The following is a 25,552-nucleotide window of genomic DNA, read 5'->3' on the forward strand; positions in this document are numbered from 1 at the left end:
TTCAGCAGCTAAAATGTATATATTCTCTGTCTAGTTCATTCTCTTCCAAGCCACAGTGTTCCTGGGAAACAGAATCTTTTATAAGTCCGTGAACTGAGCGAGAAAGGGGCCTTAGAGGAGTGGAGGTCCAAATGCCTCTCTATTCCAGAGAAGAGACCAGAAATGCTCGTGCCTCCCCTCCTGAAGTGCCAGAAACAGGTAGAGCTCCTGTTCTCGGAGCCTCTTTTCTAGATTCTCGGTGCAACCATCACCTGTGTTCTTCAGATATGTTGACACCACTGATGAAGCCCTGGATTCCTTCATTTTCATTCATGACCTTAACTCCCAGACTGTACTCTAATCCTGGCTATTCCAGCTCTGATCTAGAAATAGCCTGAGTTCCAAGGCAACTTCCAGCCAATTTCATCCAAGATATGTGGATATTACCAACAGCCGCAGTAGCAATAATTAACATTTACTGAGCACTTACCATGTGATAGGCATGGTAATGAATCCTGCAGCTACATTAACTCATTGAATTCTCATAACAACCCTCTGAACTAGGTACTAATAGCCCCATTTTATAGATGAAGAAGTTGAGGCGTTGGGTAGTAACTTGGCCAAGTTAGTAAGCTTCCCACTTCACTACACAGCTAGTAACAGGTAAAGCCAGGATTTGAGCCTATGTGCTTTTGATTCCGGAGCCTGGGTTCCTAAACATTAGGTGATACTGTCTCCAGGAGAAACCCTGATCCACCTCCTGAGAGCATCTCACTGTGGACGCCTATACACTCAACATAATAAATAATGATTAGTGGTTTTGAGCACTTCCTTTGTTAAAATTTAAGCTTAAAAATACAGTTGACCCTTGAACATGGGGGTTAGTGGCACTGACACCTGCACAGTCGAAAGCCATGTATAACTTTTGACTACCCCAAAATTTAAGTTGTCCCTTGGTATCTGTGGGTGATTCATTCCAGAACCCCCTGTGAATACCAAAATCCACAGATGCTTAAATGTCCTACGTAAAATGGTATAGAACAATGCATACACATACAGTCAGACCTCCACATCTGTGGATTCTTGACCATGGATCAAATACAGTACAGGTATTTATCGAAAAAAAATCCACGTATGAGTAGACCCACACAATTCAAGCCTGAGTTGTTCAAGGGTCAACTGTAATTGGTCTGGAGTTTAATTGTTAGAAATCAAGCCATGACTGGGGGGAAATACCTACGGAAAGAGACGTGAAATCTGAGAACCCATTTATGAAAGCCATGGAGTCCATACTATATTGCTCAGAGTATAACATTCTGAGAAATGCGTATTGTGTGGTGAGCTTAGGGGAGATGCTGAACAAGACACAGAATCACCCATGAGATCTTGACAATGTTGGAAAGGCAGCTGAGAATTACTGCCACCTCCACTCAGAGGGGGTGCCCTACTAAAAGCCACAGAAAGGACAGTCCCCCTTCAGACTGCTTGTTATTTCTGACACTGTGGGAGTTTCCAATGAATAAACCAATAATTAAGAGTGTTTCTATAATTTGTTTGTGATTCAGATTCAGTGACTAAGCCTTTTGGTGCTCATTTATGAAGGACATACCACAAATCTTGCTATACCAGATAGCTTTTCAGAGAAACAACAATGAAAAGTAGTCCTAAGGCCTATTTCACTGATCTAACCTCTGTTTCCCCATGTAGGGTTCAAAAATTAGAAAACAAACAAAAGCCAGATGTAAGTGGAAAGTTGCTTGAGTTAATGTGGATCAAGAAGAAAATGGAATTTTTAAAAAATCCCCAAACCTCGTGTCAACCATTAGGATTCTTCCCCTTCAGACATTTTGCAAAACGGCTAATGAGTCATCAGCAATTACTTTATTGAGCATTGCAAGGTGCAGGGCTTTATACATAGCTTGAAAATGTCAAAATGCTTTGTGACACCCTCTGTAAAAGCTTCCCAAACAGCCATGCTTCTGTGGTCTTTCCTCCTGTGCTCCAGAAAGCATTCTGCTAGTACCTTGGCTGCAGCACTTACTATGATGTCTTACATGTATCCGATGTACCATGTGGTCTCCCCACTAGATTTCTGAACCCTTCAAAGATGGAATCCATGTAGTGTTTTCTGCAACCTTGATGTTCAAATACATATTTGGTAGATGAATGAATGAATGAATGAATGAATGAACACTCACTAGAGTACCTTCACTCTAGTACCTTCTCCCAACTCCCTAGTCTGCATTTAGGTGAAAGTATTGATGCTGAGTGAGGAGCCAATACTCAAAAGATACAATGGAAAAGAAGAGTTCCCCAAAGCATGGCTGATCCACACACTAGGAAAGCAGCTCCATAATGATGAAGAGTTGGCTGACCTCCAACGGCCTGAGAACATAACAGAGCCACAGAAAAAATCTTCAAGCCAGAGATGGGGTTCATCAACCCAAACTCCCATCTCAAAGCCCAAAATAGCTCTTTGGGAGCAGCCCAGCAGTTTAGTTACCTGCTGGAGGCAGAGCCAGTGAACCAGAGATACAGCCAACACGAGTGGCCCAGCGTGGAGGATCTCAGCCACCTAACCTTAAAGATATTTTCTGCTTTATTATCCCTTCCCAGATTTCAAAAATGGCCACACAAGAATCAATAAATAAGACACTGAACAACTATCAGTGAAACAGAAGACACTTTCAAATGGCTCTCAAGAAGCAGTCTGGATACCATGCTCCTTGCATGGTGCCATGGGATTCGAGCTGCCATCAATGACCTCTTTGGGCCTTTCAGTTTGCAAGTGTGTGCTACGAGGGAATATAGAGTCCGTGGGAGGCAGTAAGCAAGACGTTGTGCATGGATGGCTGATCGCGTCATCATGTAGGCCAAATCCAACTGTGATTAGTTTGTGGGATGGATGATGGAGAAAACTCTGCCATGGTCCAGGGAGGCATCTGAATAGTAACCACACTGCCTACCTGACATCCCAGGTGTGATGGGACATGTGCAAAAGAACTTGGTTCCTAAAATGCCAACAGTTAGCCATGAAACTGAAGGCAAGCCTGTTGAGGTGCCTCACTCATCAAACGAGGGTTTCACTAGAGTGTCTCTTTGGTCACTTCCAAGATTCTCTTTCTTTCATGTGGCAGGATTCTTGACCCATCAGTACCTTCACCCTTCCATGTGCCTTCACGCTGCTGAGATGAAGGGAAGCCCAGTTACAGATGTCTATGTTCACAAACAGAAGTGTTGATAAAATACTGCTCCAGATTCTTAAATTTAGTTCCTAGCTCCCAGTCTGGTGTCATACACCCTAACCTTGCATCACAGATTGGTCAGGATGGCAGCTTGCTGGCTACTCTTCCAGTTTGGGTCCTATTCAATTATTTTTCTGCAAAATTGATCTCACTACACTTACATTTCTCGTCCACCAACTCGATGCAGAATAGTTGACCCACCATTCTCTCCTTGTTGCTTTTCTAGACCCCAAGTTTTGTATCTGACTTTCAGATGAATGGTGTGCTGCACCCCCAAGATCCGAATTTTACACTTGGCCATTTTTCACTTCACAGCGATGCTTTTGAACACTCAGAAAAATCCACGATTCAGTCTCAGCTGTGGAAGGCAGAGCAAAGTTTGGAAGATTCTGCTTCCTCCTCTTATCATTTTCAGTGAAGGATTTAAAATGACAGGTACTTGAACAAAACATTGCGGATTAGCTCTCAAATCAAATTTTCATTGATGGGACAGTTATGTTTTCCAACCTTAAATACTCTACAAAAAATTTGCTAAGAGATAATTCTCAATCAAGTTTACACATATATAAACTTGGATATATATGTACATGGAGATTTATCTATCTATCTATCTACCTATAGATATAGATAGATAGATAGATAGATAGATAGATAGATAGATAGATAGATAGATAGATAGATTTTTCCCCCCTCAAAAACAACTAGAAGAGTTCTTATTTTGTGGCTCTTTTCAATACATTTATACCAAAATAATCATTTAAGGACAGACAGGGTACGTGCTTGATGTATAAGAAAGACTGATTCTAGTATGCTGCAGAATATGAATTTTCATACTAGCTTAACATGTAGGTCTTTAAGCTCCATCTTGTCAGTCACTGATTTAATACATGTCAAGTTAATGCAAGTTTGCTAGAGATATCCTCGGAACTACAGCACCTACTCAGAAAAGGGCTCTGACCCGGTGCTTTCTTTATACCTGAGAAGACCTGTACACAATCTTTACCCTTGCATTCAAAGTTTGTTATGCCACATTTGGCATAAAATGTTTATCATTGTGCAAAAGAAAAATGCAGCAAATTCAACTTTGGAGAAAAAGAAAAAAAAATCTTATAGGACCTTGGGAGCCATGGGAAGCTAACAGATATAGCAGATTCTATATTCTAAGAAAGTTATTTCAACAGGAAAGCATGTCTGTACCTCACCAAGGTCAGCTGAGTTGGGGAGAAAGAGAAGCAAATGATAACAAATTAGCCAAGAATATTTATATCGGTGTTGCCTTAAGTCTCAGAGAGTAACAAGGGAAACAAGATGCCTTTCTCCTTTTCTCAGAAACCCTTTGGTTTAAAGTCGTCCTCTTCCCTCTTCTGTAATTTTTAATTATCACAAATGAACACGAGGGCTCTCAGGTGGTCATCTGTATCAGAGTAAATAACTGAAGGTTATGGTTTAGAAGTTTGCCCATATTATAGCAGATACATGACCCACACATAACTCCACCCTGAACATTTCTCTTGGGTCAAGTCTAAATTGTACCATCTTCCTTTGCAAAAACATGCAGACATCCCCACCAAAAGCCAAAACATAATAATCAGTGACAATGAACAGAAAGCCACTGGACAAAGTATTCTGGCTTTTTCTATTAAAAAAAAAAAATCAGATTCACTGTGACAGGACGCTATTAGTGTTTTGAGTTCTATAACTCCCCAGTATTGTCAAAAGTAACCCTGTAGCCAATTTGCTTGCAGACACTGAAAACAACCCGAAAGAGGCCTCCCACGGTGCCAAAAGCAGTGTCAAAGAGCAGAGAGACCATGCCACCAAGCCCCACGGCAATGTCCTTGCACACAATTGGAATCGCGCCCACGGTGTACACAGGGAAAGTGGCCACGTCCACAAGGACCCGGACAGGGATGCCCAGGATGCGACAAACGGCCTTCAGCAGACAACAGAGGATCCGCAGAATGGCCCTGATGATTTTCATTATGACTTTGAGCACCTTCCAGGGAATGCTTGCCAACTCTTCCCCAATAGCCAAGAAGTACGAGATGGTGGCGGACCCTAGGCGGTAAAGGCAACTTTCTACGCCATTAATCACCTGCTTGGTGACACACCACAGGAAATACACAGTGCTTTTCAGGATTCCTACCACAAGGTAACAGATTAATTGGAAAAGCTTGATGAATGGGGAAGCAATGAAGCCCATGAGTTTTCCAAAAAAGCTACTCCTTTCCTCAGATGCCTCTGGAGGCAGCAGAGCAGACTTCTTGCTCTCTGTGCTGGGAAGGGGACGAGAACTCTCTTTGGAGTGCACCATTCGCTCTTCATCCTGGACTTGGTTAACCATTTCCAGGATTTTTTTCATTTTCTCTGTGTCTTGTTCTGTTTCACCACAGTTGTTCTGGAACAGCTGAGGGTTCAATGGAAGCAGTTTCTCGAGGTCTTTCACCATCACGTCTTCTATGACATCGCCGTCCCGGGTGTGCTTGACAAACCCCATGGCCCAGCCTCCTCCAGGGATAGCACAACAGGCTGCCAGCCAGACAAACTTAGGGATGGTCACTTTGTCTTTGACTTTGTGCTCTGAGGGCACGGCGCCTGTGAGGATATATAGGTCGTCCCCACCGCCACACTGTGGGGTCAGGGCCCGGTCCATGAGGCTGTTGAGATTCATGTACCACCGTTCCTGGAAAGATGGGGTCATCGGAGCTGCATTTGTGAGAGTGAATGTGGCCGTGTGGAAATCATTGCTAAGGGAGAACGGGTACAGCTGTCCTCTCTGGTAACCAGAATCCAGGTAATCTGCATTCAGGGCTTGCTTGCTTCCCAGATTGTTCACAGAGGTGATGGCGTCAGCCTCATTAATCACCTCCTCAAGGTTGCTGGTCGGGTCATCAATCTGAAAGAAGAGAGCAAGTGTTGAGTTGCATCTTTGCAGCAGAGAGGGTGCCCGTGAATTGTTCTCTCCAGACTCTAGAGATGTCCCTATTACACTCACACTTCCTACACTTGGGTCTGGAAAGGCTTGGCTCTCCAGTATGCACACACACTTCATTCTTATAGCTCATAATCCTGGTATTTGAAAGCATCTTTCAAATGGGCCGTTTCCTATTTTACGCTCTGTGTATCCTCCATTTCTACTCAGCAATCACACCCCATCACACATACACACACACACACACACACACACACACACACACACACACAAATACACCACAGTAACATTCGTTTTTAATCTGCTATGGTTCTAAGAACTTCACAGCTCTTTTTTTTTAAACTTTTATTTATTTTAAGTGTGTTTTTCCAGGACCCATCAGCTCCATGTCAAGTAGTTGTTTCAATCGAGTTGTGGAGGGCACAGCTCACAGTGGCCCATGTGGGGATCGAACTGGCAACCCTGCTGTTAACGCACTCCAACCAACCATGCTAACCAGCCACCCCCATAGCTCTTTTTTTGGACTATTTTTCCATGAGATTCAAATGAAAACAAGGAGAAAGTAGATCTCAACAGGCCCATAAAAACCAGAACCGCAACTCAGATATTCAGTCAGCAATGATGGCTGCAATTGAATAAACATATTCTTGATACACTCTGGGATGTATGAAAAATAATCAACTCTAATCAAAACATTTAATTCAAATGGGGGCAAATGTATAGCTCATTGTTAGTTATTAGATACTCACTAGGCCAAGCTAAAATCCAAATTTGACCAATAGCTGTTTGAACTTAATCGCCCCATGACATTTGTTATTATTAAGAATTCATTTTCGGTCTAAGTAAATTTAGATATGTGCTATATACCAATAATGATCAATATATACATCCCTTCTTGGTTCTAATTTTTTTTTTAACTCAGCAGTATATTGTATACTTCCACTTTACCAATTTGAAGGACAAAAGGAAACAGGCTAGGATTGACCCACAACTCTGTTTTTAGCTCCCACATTAGACTTTCAGGGACCCTGTATATTCCCCATAAGAACCAGCCAAGGATTGACACATACTAGAATCACAAGGCACTCTTGTTCCTCTATGACCTGAGATGGCCATCATGGCAGTATTCATAATAGCAGGACGTCGAACCAACCCACATTTTCAAAAAGAAAAGGTTAAATAAATGATGTTATATCTATCCAAGAAATATCTAAAATCCATTAAAAAGCACTTGTAATTATTATGATTTTATAATTTATAATGATGGGGAAATATATGCTATAATGTTGAAAGCAAAAGGTAGGATATAAAATTAAATGAAAGCTTTTTTTAAAATCTGAAAATAGGCAAGAGAAACTTTGGAAGGAAACACATGAAAATGTCTGCAATGGTTGTCTGATTCCTGGGAATGCTAGTGACTATTTTTTTCTCTATTTTCTTGTGTGTTTTTTTCTCTACATCTCTCCTACCGATATCAACCCACAAATTATTTATGTGTTACTTCCAAAAGAAAACAAACAAAAAAGAAATTAATTAAAAAATAAGTAAATTCTTAATAATTGATTCCCTAGAGTTGGTGCTACTCACTAAACCCATCACTAAACTGAAGGAAGTCAAGACTGTGTGAATTGTGTTGTACCGTTTGTCATTGGGACAACCAACCGTGCAATGGCAAATGTAGCCAGGCTCACAGCAGTATGTGTAGGGTGAGGGCAGTGGATGAGCAAGTTGGTGTGAAAGCAGGAATATTTGCTGAAGTCTAATGGACTAATCCATAGCCTCACACTTCAAGGGTATTCCATCCCTTCCTTGAGTTTTAGAATTAGCACGATCCTAGATGTTCTCCACTCCCACCAGATCCCCAGAGGACAGAGATAAGCAGCTCATTCATTTTGTAGAGCATCTCCCGCTGCTCTCCTATGGCTGAAAGATATACCTCATGGAAACATTAGCCTCATTCCTGAAATATGAGATCAAGATATGGCAGAGTCAAGATTGTGGAGTCTTGGGTGTAAGGTCAGAGATTTCAAGATGTATGTATCTCCATGGTTACTAGGGCACTGTGTCTGCATGCAGCCTGCTAATATAGCTTCTTGATCCCTGCTTAAGGGAAAGTCTGGAGCCGGTTTTTGAATTGGTAACCCTGTGACAGAGCACAGGCGGCATGAGGGTGTGTTTTCAGCTCAAGGGTCATCCAGGGATGAAAAAGTATCTACATGAAGAGATGTCAGGCCTGGAACATGAGCAGAGAAGACAGACTCTTGGATGAGGAAAGGGAAGGAGCAAAAGAGACAGGGGCAGAAGGGAAGAGCTAAAAGAGGGGGAAGAAAAGGACAGAAGTGAATGAGAGAGATACAAAAGTGTGGGGAGGGGGGCTGTAAGATACAACACAATATTCTGCTTTTAGGCCAAAACTAAGACCGTGGGTTGATTTACCCTAAGCTTTAGAACATGTTAGAACATGGTCTACCAGCTGCCAAGGTCAGAGGAGACTTACCTAGGTGCTTCTGCATCCTTAGGCCACATGAGTTCATGGGGCTTCAGATTTCTGCTATGGCTGTGCAGGTTAAACCTTTTCTGTCCACACATCACAGGTACAAGGGCAAAGTGCCATGGTGGAGTCGAAGTGGCTGGGAAGGGCAGGGCCTACTACAATGCGCCTGTGCACCTCCCCACCCTGGGCCCCCCCAGGCAAAGCAGTAACTAAGCTATACGTTCTGGATACACAGGCAGAAGAGGGCATATCTTCCCTCCCCTTCTCCTTGCTTTCTCAGAATCCTATATCCATGGTCACTATATTTTTATGATCTCCAAGTCTGGCTCCATGATTTAATGACCAGATAGAAGATAGTGTCTGAAATCAAGACAGAATGCCTGTGTACTGTACTCATATAGTGACGGGCTGGGGGAGTCAGGGACTCACACGGTTTGAGCTACCAATGAACTGTTTTCAATACGACAGGATACAGAAGGTATTTTTACCTTACTTTATGGATGGGGAAACTAAGACACAGAAAGATGAAGTAACTTTTCCAAAGTCACCCCCAATAATTAGCAGGAACTGAGGTCAGCCTTTTTATTCTTAAAGCATATGTTCTTTACTACTAAGCCATACTTTCCCCCATCGTCATTGACACTGTTGTACCAGTTTTCTCTATCAGAGAGTAGAAAAAAAAAATACTGGACTATCTGTAATCTCCTTTTGTCTCTGTGGCATGGAATAAATTAAGTTCTTCAAGGTGGCAGGGAGGGAAGCTGGTATCTGAGCCCCTGGGGTTGCAGTCCCAAACTGAAGCGAGAACGGAAAGGAGAACGTAAAAGGACGTAGGACAGGCTGGCCTGCATGCCTCCTTTCTGCCTTTGCCAGGACACATGGCAGTTGAGCCACCAGCTTCACAGTCCAAACCTGTGGCAGTACAGGCAGTGGACAACTGGCCAGAGCTGTTCCCAGAGTACGGCTACCCTTAGGAACTGGTCAGGTGGCTGGTCCCCAGGGTTCCTAATTAGCATGTCACTTGGCTACTCCCTTCCCCCCTCTACACCAGCAGGGATAGCAGGGAACCACAAGCACAGCAAAATCTCTTGGAGGAAAACTGTAACATCAGTCCGCTCACCACAACCTCCTCCACTCCCACTCCACAGAATGGAATTAAACAGTTAGGAAAGAGACTCTATACAGTGAAGGTCACCTAGATAGAGTGTATGGCTTAACTGAATCTGGACTATGTCCCTGAAGACTTTCTATGTTCAATGAACAAACACTCATTCGTGTTGCCTCCTATAAGGATGGGCTCCCTGAAAGGATACGAAAGCACTGAACCCAAGAAAAGTTGAACCAATAGGCTCCACAAAGACCCAGGAATTGTGGTGCAGCTTGGCATTACTGGAATCAGAAAAGGATTCCAGGCAGCCCTAGGGAATTCTGGAAGCAAGCCCTGTGGTTGGGACTAATTAGACATTAATGTTTGCCATTAATGAGACTCAGTCGCATTCGACCTGTCAGACTTTTTCTATCTCTCCCTCCTGGCTTCTTCACCTACTTCTTTCTACATAGTTCTTCTCTACTCATGGCTTCTATTTACTTATAGTCTCTGTGCATCACACCTTGAGCTTGCACAAAGACCATCACAGCCTCCCTAGCCACTAACTATATCATTAACCTGCAATTGTAGATTCTTCTGTTACTTAATTTCCTACTGCAAATGCCCAAGAGACAGAATCTGATTCACCCAGATCATCTTTTCATATCAGGCCATGTCAAGACACGCCTATGGAACAGCTATCCTTGAGTTAAATGTTCGCCCTTCTCTAACCAACTGTGGCTGGGCGCTGGAGAAAGAACTCTGGTGATCCACATAGGGTGGCCCCTCCATCAGGGCCCATTTAAGTGTCAGGCATTCTAGGCTTGTCTTGTCTAGTCATAAACTTGGTTCAATACACTAATGTAGATAAATGAGTGTGAATACTACTAGCCAAAGTTAAAACACGACATGAAAAACAGATAAATTTCTCAAGGTTTATCTAATCCTGTATTAAATCTCTGACAAAAATACCAAAGGATGTTTTATAAGAAAGACGACATGCTGATCTTTCATGAACCCTCAATTCTCTCCTTGGAGGATCCAACTGGATATACATCAAAACCTCTTTCCATCCTTTCTGTGTCTTAATCTTCTTTTTCACATGTTATACCTCATTGACTCTCTATATTGTATACGAGGTGCGTTCCTCAGATCTATCTTCTAATTCATTAGCTCTCTCGTTAGCTATGCCTAGTGGACTTGTTTGTGGAGGAGTTTTTCTTTTTTCATCTTAATGACTCTTTTTTCTTTTCCAGTGTTTCTATTTAGTTCTATTTCAAATTTGCATTTTTTTCTCTTGTGAAATTCTTTTTTATCTTTCAATAATTTAGACATGCTTATCTCAAAGTCCCTTGAAGATTTCTCTATTTTATTTGATTTCTCAGTTTATTTGTTGATTCTACTAGTCGACATCAAGGCATTGGGTATATTAAGTACTTTGCAATTTTTGCTGGTGATTTTGTCTTTGTAAAGGGTCTATGGTGCTTTGTTGAAAAGCAAACAAATTTAATACTTTTGCAGTTGTCTTTGCTAGAGCCCTAAAAACTTCAGTGATTCTGGACTAGTTTCTGACTTATTTTCTCAGCTCAGGGTTTCCATAGGGAGGAAGCAGGGCAAATTTGGACCCATACGAAGAGTGGGTGGGTGACTATTTCCACTCATGACGTGGTGTGGGCATCTACTTTCTAAATATAACTTGCAGGCGGCTTTCCTGCCTGCTTCATCAGTCCTGCAGCACACTGCCAGCTTTACTCAGTGAGCCTAATTCCAGTTTCATGTCACGAATAGGAAATGTAACTTTGACTCCTGTCCCCAGGCAGGTGACAGCCCTAGCCCCTAGCATCCATGTGGCTTCCACACGTAGCTTTGGCTATCGGTTTTTTATACATTTCTGGCACTTGAAAATTTCCCTATTTTTACTTTTTTGCTGAAATACGAATTTAAATATATACAGAGAGTGCCCAAAAATGTATACACATTTTAAGCAAGAAAAACTGTATTAAAATTGTAATACTCAATATATACCGATAACAAAAGATGAATACAAGTCATGTTTGACTTCTGCAATTACAAGAGATGCTCAAAGTGGTTACCATCAGCATCCAGACACTTCTGATTATGGCAAACTACTGCTTGAGCAACGTTGACCAAAATGTCTACTTGTATACATTATATACATTTTCTTGGCACCCTTGGTGTGTGTGTATGTATAGATAGATAGATAGATAGATAGATAGATAGATAGATAGATAGATAGATAGATATCCATTCCATATAGATATATAAATATCCATTCCATATAGATAGATATATATATCCATTCCAATATTCTAGTATTCTAACATTTCTATGTGTTTGCAGTGGGAGGGAGAAATTCCACACCTGCCCAGGCATTTTGTTTTACCCACTGTCTGAGCTTTACAAAGTTTCTCTTAAAGCATGCCTTCATTCCTTTTATAACTCATTATAGATTTACCGTCCCAAAATTTACTTTGCTTAAGTCACTTTTTTTCTTCTATTTAGACCACCTCCTGGATAAGTGTTTGGTGTAAACAGAACAGTTTTCAGTACCTTTACCGGTGGTGTCAAGAACTTTATAGGCTGAAGTCTCTCACTAAGAAGAGGATATAGGGACTCCCAGCTCTTTCCTAAATCACATCAGCCAGCTTACAGACAATCCGATTGTTTGTTTTTTATCAATTCCTGTGTATTATCTATTACATAGTACACATATATATATATATATATGTATATATGTATATATATATATACATATATACATATATATATATATATTTTTGTGTGTGTCTGTTCATGTAGGTATTTCTGTCTTCCTGAAATTTAATTCCATTGATTTTGTATTTTGAAACTTGGAGTTATTCAAAAAATTGGATATGACATTATGAAATCACTTTACCATATCATTTATAAAACATATTAAATGCCAGGGCCTTATAATAGTCTCCTAATTGACTTCCACTGAGAGAAATGCCCGTCACGATTCCTACTTGCTGCCTTAAAAGCAGCATTTGTAACCTATGACTAACCTTTCTTCTGATCGCATGATGACTAATGTTTTAATATCATTTGCTAAAGAATCATCTGAAAAACCTAAATAATATCACTACACCAGCTCCCCCTCATTGCTATGCTTACTTAACTCTGCAGAACAACCAAGTATGTCTTGGCAGGCTCTCACTTTCTGAAGGCATGTCAAAGTGTGTGCATGTAACTAAAATACCTAACACATGTATAGGAAACTATTAAAAATAGTATGAGTATTTGATTTAAAAAGTCTAATATATTTTTTGCTACGCTGTCCCATAAAGGGCAGATGTATTTTTCCATGCTCTCTGCCGACACAACTCAATGATCTGGTTCTTGCAAGTACAGTAAATTACTGACAACACTGCTTCCTAAAGACAGAAATACACCTATGATGTAAGAGGTAATTTCAGATTACAATTTCGGGATTACACTTGCCCTTTTGTATTCACCACTAATCTCACTCTTTGGTTTCCCAGCGGAATCTCTGAAGTAGGGGCAGGTACAAAGATCTCTCTGTGTAATTCTCCTCCCCACTGACCTAGTCCCCCTTGGGCTGCAGAGGTAATTTGAAACAGTTCCTGTACTTAATGGAAAGTTTCTTTTCTAATCACAACATGTTAAATAGGTTTTAAAAGAATGAGCTCTCCCCTGCACCAGCATCCTGCCCCATAAACAATCTTACAATAAATTCCTTTTCAAATTTAGTACCAAGAAAAAAACTGTTTCTCTCAACATGTTGGTCTGTTTCTTCCTGCCAGACAGTAAAAGCTTTCTAAACCTATGCTATTTCTTTTTGCTTTGGAATTAAATGAGACTTTCAATTTTCCTGCTACTATGCATGTAAGAAAAACAGACTGATAGAAAATTGAAAAGAAGTAGTGGAGGGGAAATATTCACCCATTCAACAATATTTAATAAGCATATATTTGTGTGACTAGTACTGTGCGAGGGGGCATTATTATTAGGACTGGTAATAATAAAAACAACAACCAACATTTTCCGAGCACTACATGCCTGGCACTATTCTAAGAACTTTACGTGCATTAAATTAGTCAGTGACTTTGCTAAGTGTTCACTCATTTAAACTCACAAAAACTACGTACTAGTATTATCCTATCACCTTTTGACAGGTGAAGAAACTGAGGCACATCAAGATTAAGTAACTTGCTCAGGGTCACAGTTTGTGAGTGGTGGCATCAGGGTGTGAATTCAGCAAATCCAACCCTACAGCTGGTATTCTTAGTCCCTGCTTTATACGCCTCAAAATAGGCCTTCACATCAAGAGATGCACCATCTATTCAGGAAAACAAGACACAGATACATATAAAGTTACATAGAAAGGCAAGAAAAAAAAACCCCAACAGTGTAATGCAGTTTCTATTAAGTGCCAAATAAATGGTACAAAGAAAAAGAGCATTCGCATTTCAGAGGCAGGAAGAGCACAGTGAGTTCAGTGAATGAAGACTTCTCACTTGGAGAAAAAAGCTGAGGTCGGGTTAGAAGGATATGCAAGACTTTGACAAACTTAGAGAAACAGAAAGGTCAGTAAGGCTGAACGAAACTTCTGCACAAAGGCTTAGGGCAGACACAAGCAGCTTGTGAAAACAGGATTCTAAGTAAGGAAAGTGAAAGATTTAATCGGAAACGATGGCAGGGGACAGATTATAGATGACCTGATATACATTGCAGATAACAATCGTCTTATAGAATAATTATAACTACCACTTATTGAATACTCACTAGGTACCAGGCACCAGGGTCAGCGCTGCACATTCAGTATCTTTTCTTTTTTCTTTCTGAATCTAGTGAGATTGTATTACAGCTTTTCTTCTACTCCACCATCTTGACCAGAAGTTTCATAAAGTATCTTTTTAAATTCTAACAGGCTCCCTATTACCTTCCTTCACCAAAGGAGAAACCGAGGCTCGGAGACACTGAGTAGCGTGCCCAGGTCATTCACACAGTTAGTGAGGAGCAGTGAGGTCACAAACCTACATGGTCTGACCTCAGTGACTAAAAGGCACTACTGCTCCTTTCCGCTTTCTGGGCGCTTCCATGCTATGCTTCCGACTTTGGTGTTTACCTGCACACAGTGGGAATGCCCGATGGTTTCTGAGGACTGAAGCATCATTAGCGTCTTGGAATTCTAGGGAGATACACCTGGCTGCACTGGCAGGAAAGCCAGGACCCTGGAGACAGCTAAGGGAATGGAAAGGGAAGGACATGCACAAGATTCCGGAAGGAAGAAGCTAAGGATGCAGGCACTGATCTGGGAGGGTCCGTGGAAACTAAGAGATGATGTCAATGGCTGGCGCCGAGGTCACCGGGAAATGAGGGACAGTGAGGAAACGCACACAGGCTGACCTTTAAATGAGACTGAACTGACAGGCAGAAGTATTTTATAGCAGCTGGAAATACAGACCCGGAGCTCGGGAGCAGAAGCAAGGTTGGAGCTACAGACGAGGAGTCAGCCACGGCGGAGCATTAACAACGAAACAACATTGTACACACGCATTCTGCGGTGCAGACACTGGCGGGAGACTTATATAAAAGATTTGCACGGTTGTGCATGTAACCCTGTGCTACCAAGAATAAGTGGAAGTATACAAATGGATGTTTTTATTTTAATTGCTATACATTTATGGCTAATGTGTCCTGGGAAAACATAACCAGCATTTCATATATAGGATTTCATGAATATTATTATTTAGGACAAAACTAAACTGGTTTTCCAGGGAGCTGACTTATATTCAATGTCAAGACCAATTTCAAGGAAACAACAGTAAAGGCAGTACTTAGATAAGGGGGGGAAATCACAAATGACTATGACTTGGAAAACACAGCACTGCTGCATCCCATTCACTCTTGACCTAACTCTACCAGGTAGACAATATTATCATACACATGGGAAAATTAGAACTCAGGTAAGTGGCAGGTACAAGGTCATAAGTATGTAAGTGGCAGAGCCAAGGCTTATGCCCAGCTCCTTAGACTCCAAAGCTACTCGCCATGTGCCAGCAGCAGCCCACATCCCTTGAGGAGGAAGGGATTGCCGAGAGCCACCAGGTGGCCACGCTGGAGGACAGGAGGGTGAAGAGAAGCTGGGAGACACGGCCGGGAGCTATAGAGGAATCAATCATCTACTGTCACGTCCAAAGGGAGGAGAAAGCTTCGGCTAGAGGAGGGTCGACAGTGTGGCACCTGCCGCAGACAGGGAAGGGAAGGGTGGAGACAAAGCCCAAGGCCTTTGATGATTAGAGAATCCTTAGTGAGACTTCAGAAAGCAATTTCCTCAGAGGGCTCAGGAAGGAAGGCGGTGACTGGACACGGGCAAGAGGAGTCTGCAGAAACAGACCTCTTGTTTGAGAGAGAAGTCTTTAGTGAAGGCAGAAGATGAGCAGGATCTTAGCTGGGGAGCAAGGTTTACAGGGAGAAGCAAAGACTGTCTTCCAGCGCCCCACACGCTACCCAAGGAAGAAGGGTTATTTCAGTCTCTACAAGGGAGCATCTTGGGGGGACGATGAGGTGACAAGCTAGAAGAGCAGTGAGCCACTGAGCAGAGCCCCAGTTCCTAAGGGCTTCTGGGCTGCAAAATCCATGCAAACTTCAGAGACTACAGTTACCTGGTGCATATTTGCCACCAGGGAGTTTGTCACTGAGAAGTGGAGCTGCTTACTGAGTGACACTGACCTGCAGAACACAAACAAGAAGCGTCAGACTTGTCAGAAGTACCCTGCTCACCTCACCTCGTCTCTCTCTCCTCGGCCTCCTCTTCCGTCCTTCCTCTCTCTCAACTCCTCTAAGGACAGAGCCACACTAACTGCACAAGCACATTCCCTGAAATAGCTCAGAGACATGGTAGGTACAGGGGAGTCCCCTTAGCTCTTCCCTGCTCACACCTGCACAAGTGTTTTGATGTGACAGAAGACCCCGCAGAGTCAGAAGACTAGGAAGTCAGGGAGGGTCCCATCCGAGACTTCTCAGACCAGTCAGGGACTGTGCCCTGGGGCAAGGGGGTGTGGGCAGCCCTGAGCACGGGCAGAGGGTCACAGAGTGTCCCAGAACACACAGGAGCACACGGAAGCTTTGTAAACAGCTGGGATGACTGGGTGGGGACGATGGGAATGGGGAGAAGCTTATAATTAGTTACCAAGATTAGTTTTAAGGAGCACTCACAGTGGACCCTATGGGGGTTTAAAAGTCAAAAGAAAGTTATCAGAGGGCGGCCGGTTGGCTCAGTTGGTTAGAACGCAGTGCTCATAACACCAAGGTCGCCGGTTTGATTCCCACACGGGCCAGGGAGCTGCTCCCCCCACAACTAGATTGAAAACAACTTGACTTGGAGCTGATGGGTCCTGGAAAAACACACTGTTCCCCAATAAAAAAAAATTTTTTAAATAATGTATTTTTTTTAAATAAAAGAAAAATAAAGTTATCAGAGAGGGGAATCTGTGTGGGAGACTGGACTCCTGCGCATTTGCTACATACAGTTTTACATACTGTAAGTTCCTCAAGCTTTGGGACCATCTCTTCCACTTCCATCTGCCTAACTCACAGGAAGACTGCCTATGGCAGGTTCTTGGTAGGTGTTTGCTGATTGCTAAGCTATGACTACAGCGGTGGGAAAGGGGAGGGGGCAGCAAAGGGAATCACACACACTGGGAGCACAGGGACTTGTCAGCCTGGGATGAGGGAAGCGCTTTTGCGAAGGCTGGAGAGGAGGGTGCATGGAGCTCTCAGGGAAGCAACGAGTAGGTTCTCTGTCATAAGTGGGGGACATGGTGGCCACAGCGTAGGGAGAACAGGGACCCTCTGCAAGCCTCCTGAGGTCACTGTGCCAGGAATTCATAAGAGAGAAAAGAAAGGCTGCTGAAAAGAAAGAAAGGCTCCAGGGAGGCCAGGAAGGATCCATGAGGCAGGCCGCTCTGCCGCGGCCGGCTTGTTGTTTGGTACTTATTTACCTGCAGCCATGACCTGTGGTCCAGGGACAGGTGCAGAGGGAGGACTGGCCTACATGCTGTGGCGGGGATGAGGTGTGGGGGCCTTGTCATTGCAAAGAGAATTGAAGTTCCTGACCTCAGAGTCCAGGTGAGCAGGGGACACTGCTAATATGGGGAAACTGAGTGGGTGCAAATGGGGATGAGGAACAAGACAGGCTCAGGGGTTACGGGGGGAGGGAGGCTGAGGAGGGGTGGCGTGTGAGCAGCTGTCAGGTGGAGGGGCCAGGGGTGACATGGCTGCTGATGGCCAGTGGCATTAATGTCGACAGGGCTAAGTGTGGAACACGGCTGGACGGTCAGGTAAGGCCGGCTGAGCACCAAAGACAAAATGGGAAGAAGTCTGCCAGGCAGAGAAACTAAGTTTATCTGTAAGTCTGTCCCACTGAGTTGAGGGGTCCAGGCCAGTGCCCAGTTGTCTCTGTGCTCCCTGCACCTACCACGGTGGCCCTTCAACCAGGAAGTGCCTGGTATTTGTTGAAAGAATGATCTCATTTTACCTCCACAACAACCTTCCGATGCAGATGTGATTTTCTCCAATTTGCAGATGAGAAAAGAGAGGCTCCAGAGAGAATGGGCTGTCCTCTAGATTTGCTCCAGGATCTGCCCGAGGAAAAGGTGGTCATCACGAAGGACCATCAAAATGGTTATGAAACTTCAATGATTCGGGAAGGGTGGTGTTTCCTTCCCCTGGAGAATCTCAGGCTGAGGCCAGATAAGCACATGTGAGTATAATTCAGACCAGAGCCTGTGATCAGGAGATGAGCTCCTAACTCCGTGGGGACAGAGAAGCTATGTCCTTTGGGGTTTGTTTTATTTTTCAACAAGAGTTAAATAATCAGATGAACAGTGCGTTCCAATCTTGTTCCTGCTCACAACTTTGTGAAGTATGATACACACATACACACGCGCCCACACACAGACATTACAGAGATGCTATCACCCCATGGCCCATGACCAGGTGGGCGGGTGGACCCCTCCTTACAAGGAACTATAAGTATAGCTGATCATCGGAACATCAGATAATCTGATCAGAGCTGGAGCTGCACAGTGCAGACAGGCCCTCTGCAAGTCACACACATTAGAATGAATTAGATCTGAGGCCTTGGGTGAATCCTGACAGAATCTGCTCACCATGGAAAATACCCAGCTCAAGGAAAGAGCTGCCTTTCAGAAAAGCAGCACGGAGGCTCGTGGGGCCACAGAGCAGATGAAGGACATTGAGGCGGAATAAACCAGACTTCATTCCTCCAGGAAAGGAATGAACAGAGTTCTGACCCACCCATTTAAGAAAAAAAAAAAAATCCTCCCTGCTTGGCATTCAAAAAATTCTTTATCCTCTTGGGAATGAAACAGCTTTAGAAGAATTAGAAGGATTCTTTTTCTTTCTTTCCTTCTCTCTTTCTTTCTTTCATTCCCTCTCTCTCTCTTCTCTCTCCCTCTCCTTCTCTCTCTTGTTCTGTTTTTTTAAGGAACAATAAATGTCTGGCTCTTCATTTCCTGACCAGCCCTCTAGCACTCAGACGAACTTTCAGGTCCTGCCTGCCATCCTCCCCGTGAATCACCCTTCCTCTGGGCTCCCAGCTCCACTCACACACCTTCCTGCCTTGGGGGAGAAGCAGGCTTTTCCAGCTCCCTGTGCTGAGCTCACCTTCGGGCTTAGCATGTGTTGGGTGAACTGTGGAGATGCAAACACAGATGGTGACGAGTTCTCACCTACGTTGGAAGATGATGGAACAGAAGAAAGAATGAACGCATGTTCCATTTCCATTTACTTGAAAATAAAAAATAATAATAATAAAGGGGGAAATGAAAAAATGTACTAACCCTAACTGGCAATACATGCAGGCAAAGGAGGCCTGAGGGGAGGCCAGTGGGTGGCCTCGAAGGCAAACACTCCCGTGGGACTCCTCTGACTGCTCTTCTCACACAAAGCTCCAAGTTTCAAACTCCTCTGGGAGCTTAAGAAAGTGAGCCGACTCCTTTAAGACCTTTCCAGAACTGCAGTACCTTCTCAGGTTACATCATCCCTGGTCTTCTCTGGTTTCCTTCCTCATTACTCACTGAAGCCTGTTTTCCACTCTGGACTCTGCTTGTTTTTCCAGAGCAATTATTCTTAGGTTTTGACTATGTGGGACAGAACTCAGAAAAGTCAGTTCAGTGGAGGTCTCCATTTCTAATTTTTTCCACCTTCTGAGCTCAGAGGTTAGAGGTTCTTAGGCCTGGCTGCCCAGTCGAAATAATGTGGAAGCTTAGAAAAAACCTCCAGGCCTTACCCCAGACCAAGCAAATCAGAATTTCTGGGGTAGGGGCAGAGCTGGGAATCAGAGTATTTTTTAAAGTTCTCCAGATGATTTTTAAATTGAGAACTGGCTGAGCAAGATCTTTATCACGCTCTCATTTCTCAGCATGCAGTGAAATTAAGCTCCTGCCTAGACAGCCACCACAAGAAATTCATGATGTCTCCTTAAATCAATAGTTCTCAAAATTCACTTTGTATTAGAAGCACCTCGGTCCTTATGGAAAATGCATATTCTTGCCCGTCATGTCAGAGACCTATCCAGCAGGTCTGGAGTGGGGCTTGGAAGTACATGGGTAACCACCACCCCGGGTTATGCTGAAGCTGGGGTCCATGCACCCCACCCTGAAAAACACATGTTTCAGTCATCTTTGGTGGTGCCCCACCTGGGCTTAATTTATTCCCATCATATTCATACTTTGTGAGAAGTATTATCCATGAATTGCAAGGGTTCTGAGGACAGCAAGGGAGAGAACAAAGTATCATAGGGCCGTTTGGATCTGCCACCTGTCAGAGCAGCTAAGATTCTGATCATAAAAATTTGTAAACATGGATCTCATGCCCGACTCACATGTGGAATGAGAAGTCTACTTTTTTTACTTTTATCCTCTTTTGAGCATCTCTTGATACTCTACCGTCTTCAACAGCATCCTATACTTCCTGGTTAAATGACAAACTGGCATACTCATGGGGTCCCCCCAAAACTCATCCAACCTCTTCTCTCACATCCTTTATATTCCTTTATATTCAACCAAAACAAGCTACTCCCTGTCCCTCCCCCATGTCAGCTGCACGGCTGCAATGTGACTCCTTCCCTGCTTCCGTCTGCACTGCGACCCCTGGCATCACTAGCTGGGGGACGCTGTCATCTTCTTCTCTGCTACTTACTGTCAACCTGGCTCTCCAGGCCGGGCTCCAACCTCACAGGATCTGTGCTGGGTGGCCTCCTTTGGCCTCCCAGAGCCATTCTCCACTCTTCCCTGCCCTGCTCTGTGTCCCAAGAGGCTAACTTTTAGGGACCGCATCACCTGAGCTCTCTGACTGCAGCAGCCGAAGGGAGGGTGGGACAGAGTATTTTCTTGCTCCCTCCCTGCGTGGTGGCTGCGGTTCTGGCTGTGGCTGAGTTTCTCTGCAGTCCTGGCTCCCCCCGGGCCCCACAGGACTGGGATGGTGACAGCTTCCTGCAATGGCTAGGCCCTAGGTGCTACACCATAGCTTGTTGACTCCCTTCATTCTCTGTAAATCGTTTCTTCATTCAATTCTGTTGGGTAAACTACTTTAAGAGTTCCATCTATTTCCTGCCAGGGCTCTGGTTGAAACAGCCTCAGTAAGATCTTTCCCAAGACCCCAGCTCACCCAGTCCTGGGAGACCACGTCCACCTCAGGGCCTGGAGAGCATGAATTCCTGCTTGGTTGGTACTGAGTGGTGAGCATCCCCTGAGTGGTCTAATCGGCTGCCCACTCTGGGTTCTCCCAGCCAACGACCCGGTATACCAGCCCTGTCAGCCAGTGCGCCACAGTCAACTTCCACTTCTGATTTAACAGAGTATTTCTGACACCATCTCTGAAAGAGCAGCATTTGTTACCACATGACCCCTCCTACCCACCCCCTTGCCAGTCACAACCCACGGACACAGCCAATCTGGCCAGCAACCAACCAGATGGCTCTCATGGGTTTCAATCCAAGAAACTGAGAGACTGACAAGTGTCAGGGTGTGAAGGTTGCTATGTGCTGTTTAGGGTTGGTAGCCAGGTGGACTCATGGGAAAGCAGAGAGAAGACAGAGGAGGGTGGGAGAAAGATCCAGAAGATTCTGTGGGACCATTTGGTTTCTAGAAGTTTCCTAGCTCTGTCCTTTGAGGCCTTTGTGTATCTCTCTTCCTGTGCCTGTGATTCTACTAGTGATTTGTTACAACAGCCCTGCCCTTAATGTGAACAAACTTGGGTAAGCTTATGACTCATGCCCCAACAGGCCTGAGACATCAGGAGTCCTATTCTTATGAGAACCCAGCCAGCCCCTTGTGGGAATTGGGGCAGGGACCTTGTAAGCATGGAACCTTCAAGATACCTGGATTAAATCTCAAGAACAAATAAAGGGACAAGGCTGCCTTGGTCCCAGAAGTCTGAGAGCGGATCAGAGTGGTACCAGAGGACACACAGAGAGAATTTGTACCAAATCCTTCAAGAGAGAATGCATCAATGGGCAAAGTAACACAGAGGATGGTGCAAGAGCAATTGAACTCAGAGAAAAAACCAAGACCAGTCACAGGTAAGGTGGCAATGGAGCAGGATAGTGGGGTTTTTTTTGATGGAGCTATGTGGCTTTATTAGAGGAAGCCAGCTGACAAAGGACTTCAGAGTTGGCATTGGGGCCCTTCTTTTTGCCCAAGATGGGCACGACATTGACAAAGCACCAGTTGACTATATCTGCCACTTGGCCCGGCCTGTTTTCTTCTTCTCCTATTTGTCCATCTTGGGAGGCTGACCTCTCACTTTCCCAGCATGAGCCACGGAACCCTTTCAGCAATAATACTGGGTCAGAGCAAGGAGTGTAGTAACCCTCATCCCGGCTGTTTTTCAAGGCAGGCATGGTCCGGGAAGCAAAGGTTACGTATTCATTCAACACGCTTTACGTATATGTATTGAGTGCTTAGACACAATGCAGAATGCCTTCTGCACATACTCATACTGAATCTTCCTAACTCCTCTGTAGGATACGGGTCATTTATTAGCCCCATGCCACAGATGGGGAAACTGAGCTCCGTGAGCTTCAGTAACGTTTCCAAGGTGACACAGCTGGTAAATGACAGAGCTGGGACTCAACCCAACTTCGTCTGTCTGCAAAACCCATTTTCTTAACCACTCTGTTTCTCAGTCCTTGCCCGTTTGGGGCTCACAGTCTGGTGACACAGAGATAAGGAAGCCACTTCTTCTGGGTCATGATCTGCCTCCCAGACTAAGTAACAATACACCTGCAGGCAGCAACTAGGTCTTGTTCCAGGACTACGTCTTAGAGTCCTATTTCTTGGCTTAAGGCCTGAGAACTCAATAAATGATTTTGTTGCTGATAATAATGTCAATGCTGATAAAAGTATCAATCAGCAGCTGGATATCTGACTGCTGATCCTTTGCTGTGCTAAAAGTCTAGACCTGCTGACCAGAAATGAATAAATGACCAGACAATAAACAGGGCTTGTTTCTGTCACTGAAGAGCCCAGTAATTCCATGCCTACATCTAAAACCCCAATTCATTTGACAGAGAACAAATTTATGATAAACTCTTGTCTCTGATTGGCTGTAACTACATTTATTATGTAAATGAAGAGAGGAAATACATGGGCACTGGCCTGTGGGCACTAGAGGAACAGAATGGTACCCAATATTGACAGCAGTAAGAGCAACAGCAGAAAGAAGCCTGGTCAGTGAGTCACTTGAGCATGGAACTGAAGTCTGCGAGATACCACTGTCACCTCAATTATGGAGTCACCCTCAGCAAAAATTAGGAAAGGCTCATAGACTGTCTCTACACATGATAGCTCTAAGAGACAGCTTTTCTCCAAAGCAAGGGGCAAAATTTACCATGCATTTTAAAGATCCTTAGAAGAGAGTTGACAGCCCTGAGACCTTTTTCCACAGCATAACAACTCTCACTGTCAGGAACTGGTTTACTTGCATCCAACCTAAACCCTCCTTGAGCTATTAAATCTTATGACCTCTTATCTTAAGCACAAAAGAGACAGCATCTGCTATTCCATGTTGTGTAATAAACATCATCAGGAGGCTAGTAAGTCTGCCTTCAGGCAAAATCATTTCCATTTCTTTGATCTTTTCTCCTGGGATTTTTGAATGTCATGCTTCCCCAAGTTCCTCTAAATGTAAGACTATACGGCAGCAGGGTTTAGGAATAGAACACCAGATTAGAAATGAGATTTGACAGCTCTGCCACTTACGGCCTGGTGACTTTGGGTAGACAGTGACTCCCTGGGCCTCTGTCGCCTATAAGAGGAGGATAACCTCTGCTCAGGAACACAGGAAGAGGAAAGAAGGCAGGATTATTTCAAGCCATCCACGAGATACACATGATACAAACTTGAAAGAAAAAGGTGATGAATTCGACTTTGCATTTGAAATTCCCAGGTCTTCTATTTCTAAATGAAATAAATTGTTTATGCTTATCAAAAGAGTCCCTTGACTCTCCCACTCCATGGCTGTGATGGGTATTTGAAGAGCTTGTTAGATGTGGCTTCACAGAGTCCAAAAGGGTGCTGAAACTTGTTGACAAGAATAAAGGATATGCAGACATACATGTATCTCTATGCATAATGGAAATTTCTGGAATGTTAGCGTGCGCGCGCGCCCACACACGCACTGTAAAGATTTGTTATCTGCGAGAAGGGAGCTCTCTATACACTTTGAAAATGCTCAAAACATTTTCATTGTAAGCATATATTACTTTTATAATCCCCCCCAAACCCTAAATATTATAAATAATGACAACCACAATCACATGAAAAAGGAGGATCATACAGCTTTCAAATTTCACTGTCATTATTCAATCCATACTTGCCAAGTGCTCAACATTCAACATTTATTAATCACTTACTGAGTGCTGGCATTATGCTAGACCAGGATTAGCAAACTGCAGCCTGTGAGCCAAACCCAACCTACCACCTGTTTTTATAAATAAAGTTCCCTTGGAACACAGCCACACTCATTCATGTCTATATCGTCTGTGGCTATTTTTGTGCTAAAACAGCCCAGTTGAATAGTTGCAACAGAGACTATATGGCCCCGCAAAGCCTGAAATATTTACTATTTGACCCTTTACAGAAAAAGTTTGCTGGTCCCTGTATTAGACAATGAGGATTCAATGAGGTGCAATAATAGCCCTGGGCCCTACTCTCATGGAACTTAGAATCTAGTTGGGTGGCACTTAATCAGCCACACAAAGAAATGTATCATTGCAATACGCTAACAAAGAAAGGTATATTTGGTGCTACCAGAGTATTTTGGGCAGTTGACCTAGTTGGGAATATCACGAAAGATAATAAAACAACAACAATTACTACTACAGACAGCAGCTACAAAGGCCCTGTGATGGAAGAGAACATGGAAATAAATAAAAAAGAAAAAAACAACACAGAAATAAGCCAAAATGGCTAGAGGTAAAGGCATGGCAAGGCTTATGACACCAGATAAGGCCGAGAGGGGAATGGGAGACGGACCACGCAGGAGTCTGGAGACCAAAAGATAAGGACTTATCTTTACCTGAAGAAAAAATAGGGAGTCCTGAAGGGTTTCCAGTGAGACTGTGGGAAACATAATGGGATTCATGTTTTGAGAGCATTTCTTTGGCTTCAGAATGGAAAAAGTCTGGAGGAGACTCAGGCAGAAGGGGTTAACCAGGCAGGAAGCTGTTTTGCAGAGGCCTGAACAAAGACGATGGGAGCTTGTACTTCAGAGTGTAGAAG

At 43.7% G+C, this 25,552-nt stretch overlaps 1 protein-coding gene across 1 annotated transcript in view; it reads right to left on the reverse strand.

Annotated features, from left to right (window-relative positions):
- Positions 1 to 1,838: 1,838 nt before the first annotated feature.
- Positions 1,839 to 25,552, reverse strand: part of ENDOD1 (endonuclease domain containing 1) — a 33,526-nt gene continuing 9,812 nt past the window's right edge. The window contains exon 2 of the mRNA XM_019737555.2: positions 1,839 to 6,120. Coding sequence (XP_019593114.2) covers positions 4,918 to 6,120 — 1,203 coding nt within the window. The 3' untranslated portion in view covers positions 1,839 to 4,917. The remainder of the gene's footprint in view (positions 6,121 to 25,552) is intronic.

This window comes from Rhinolophus sinicus, linkage group LG06, assembly GCF_036562045.2.
Source record: "Rhinolophus sinicus isolate RSC01 linkage group LG06, ASM3656204v1, whole genome shotgun sequence".
NCBI lineage: Eukaryota > Metazoa > Chordata > Mammalia > Chiroptera > Rhinolophidae > Rhinolophus > Rhinolophus sinicus.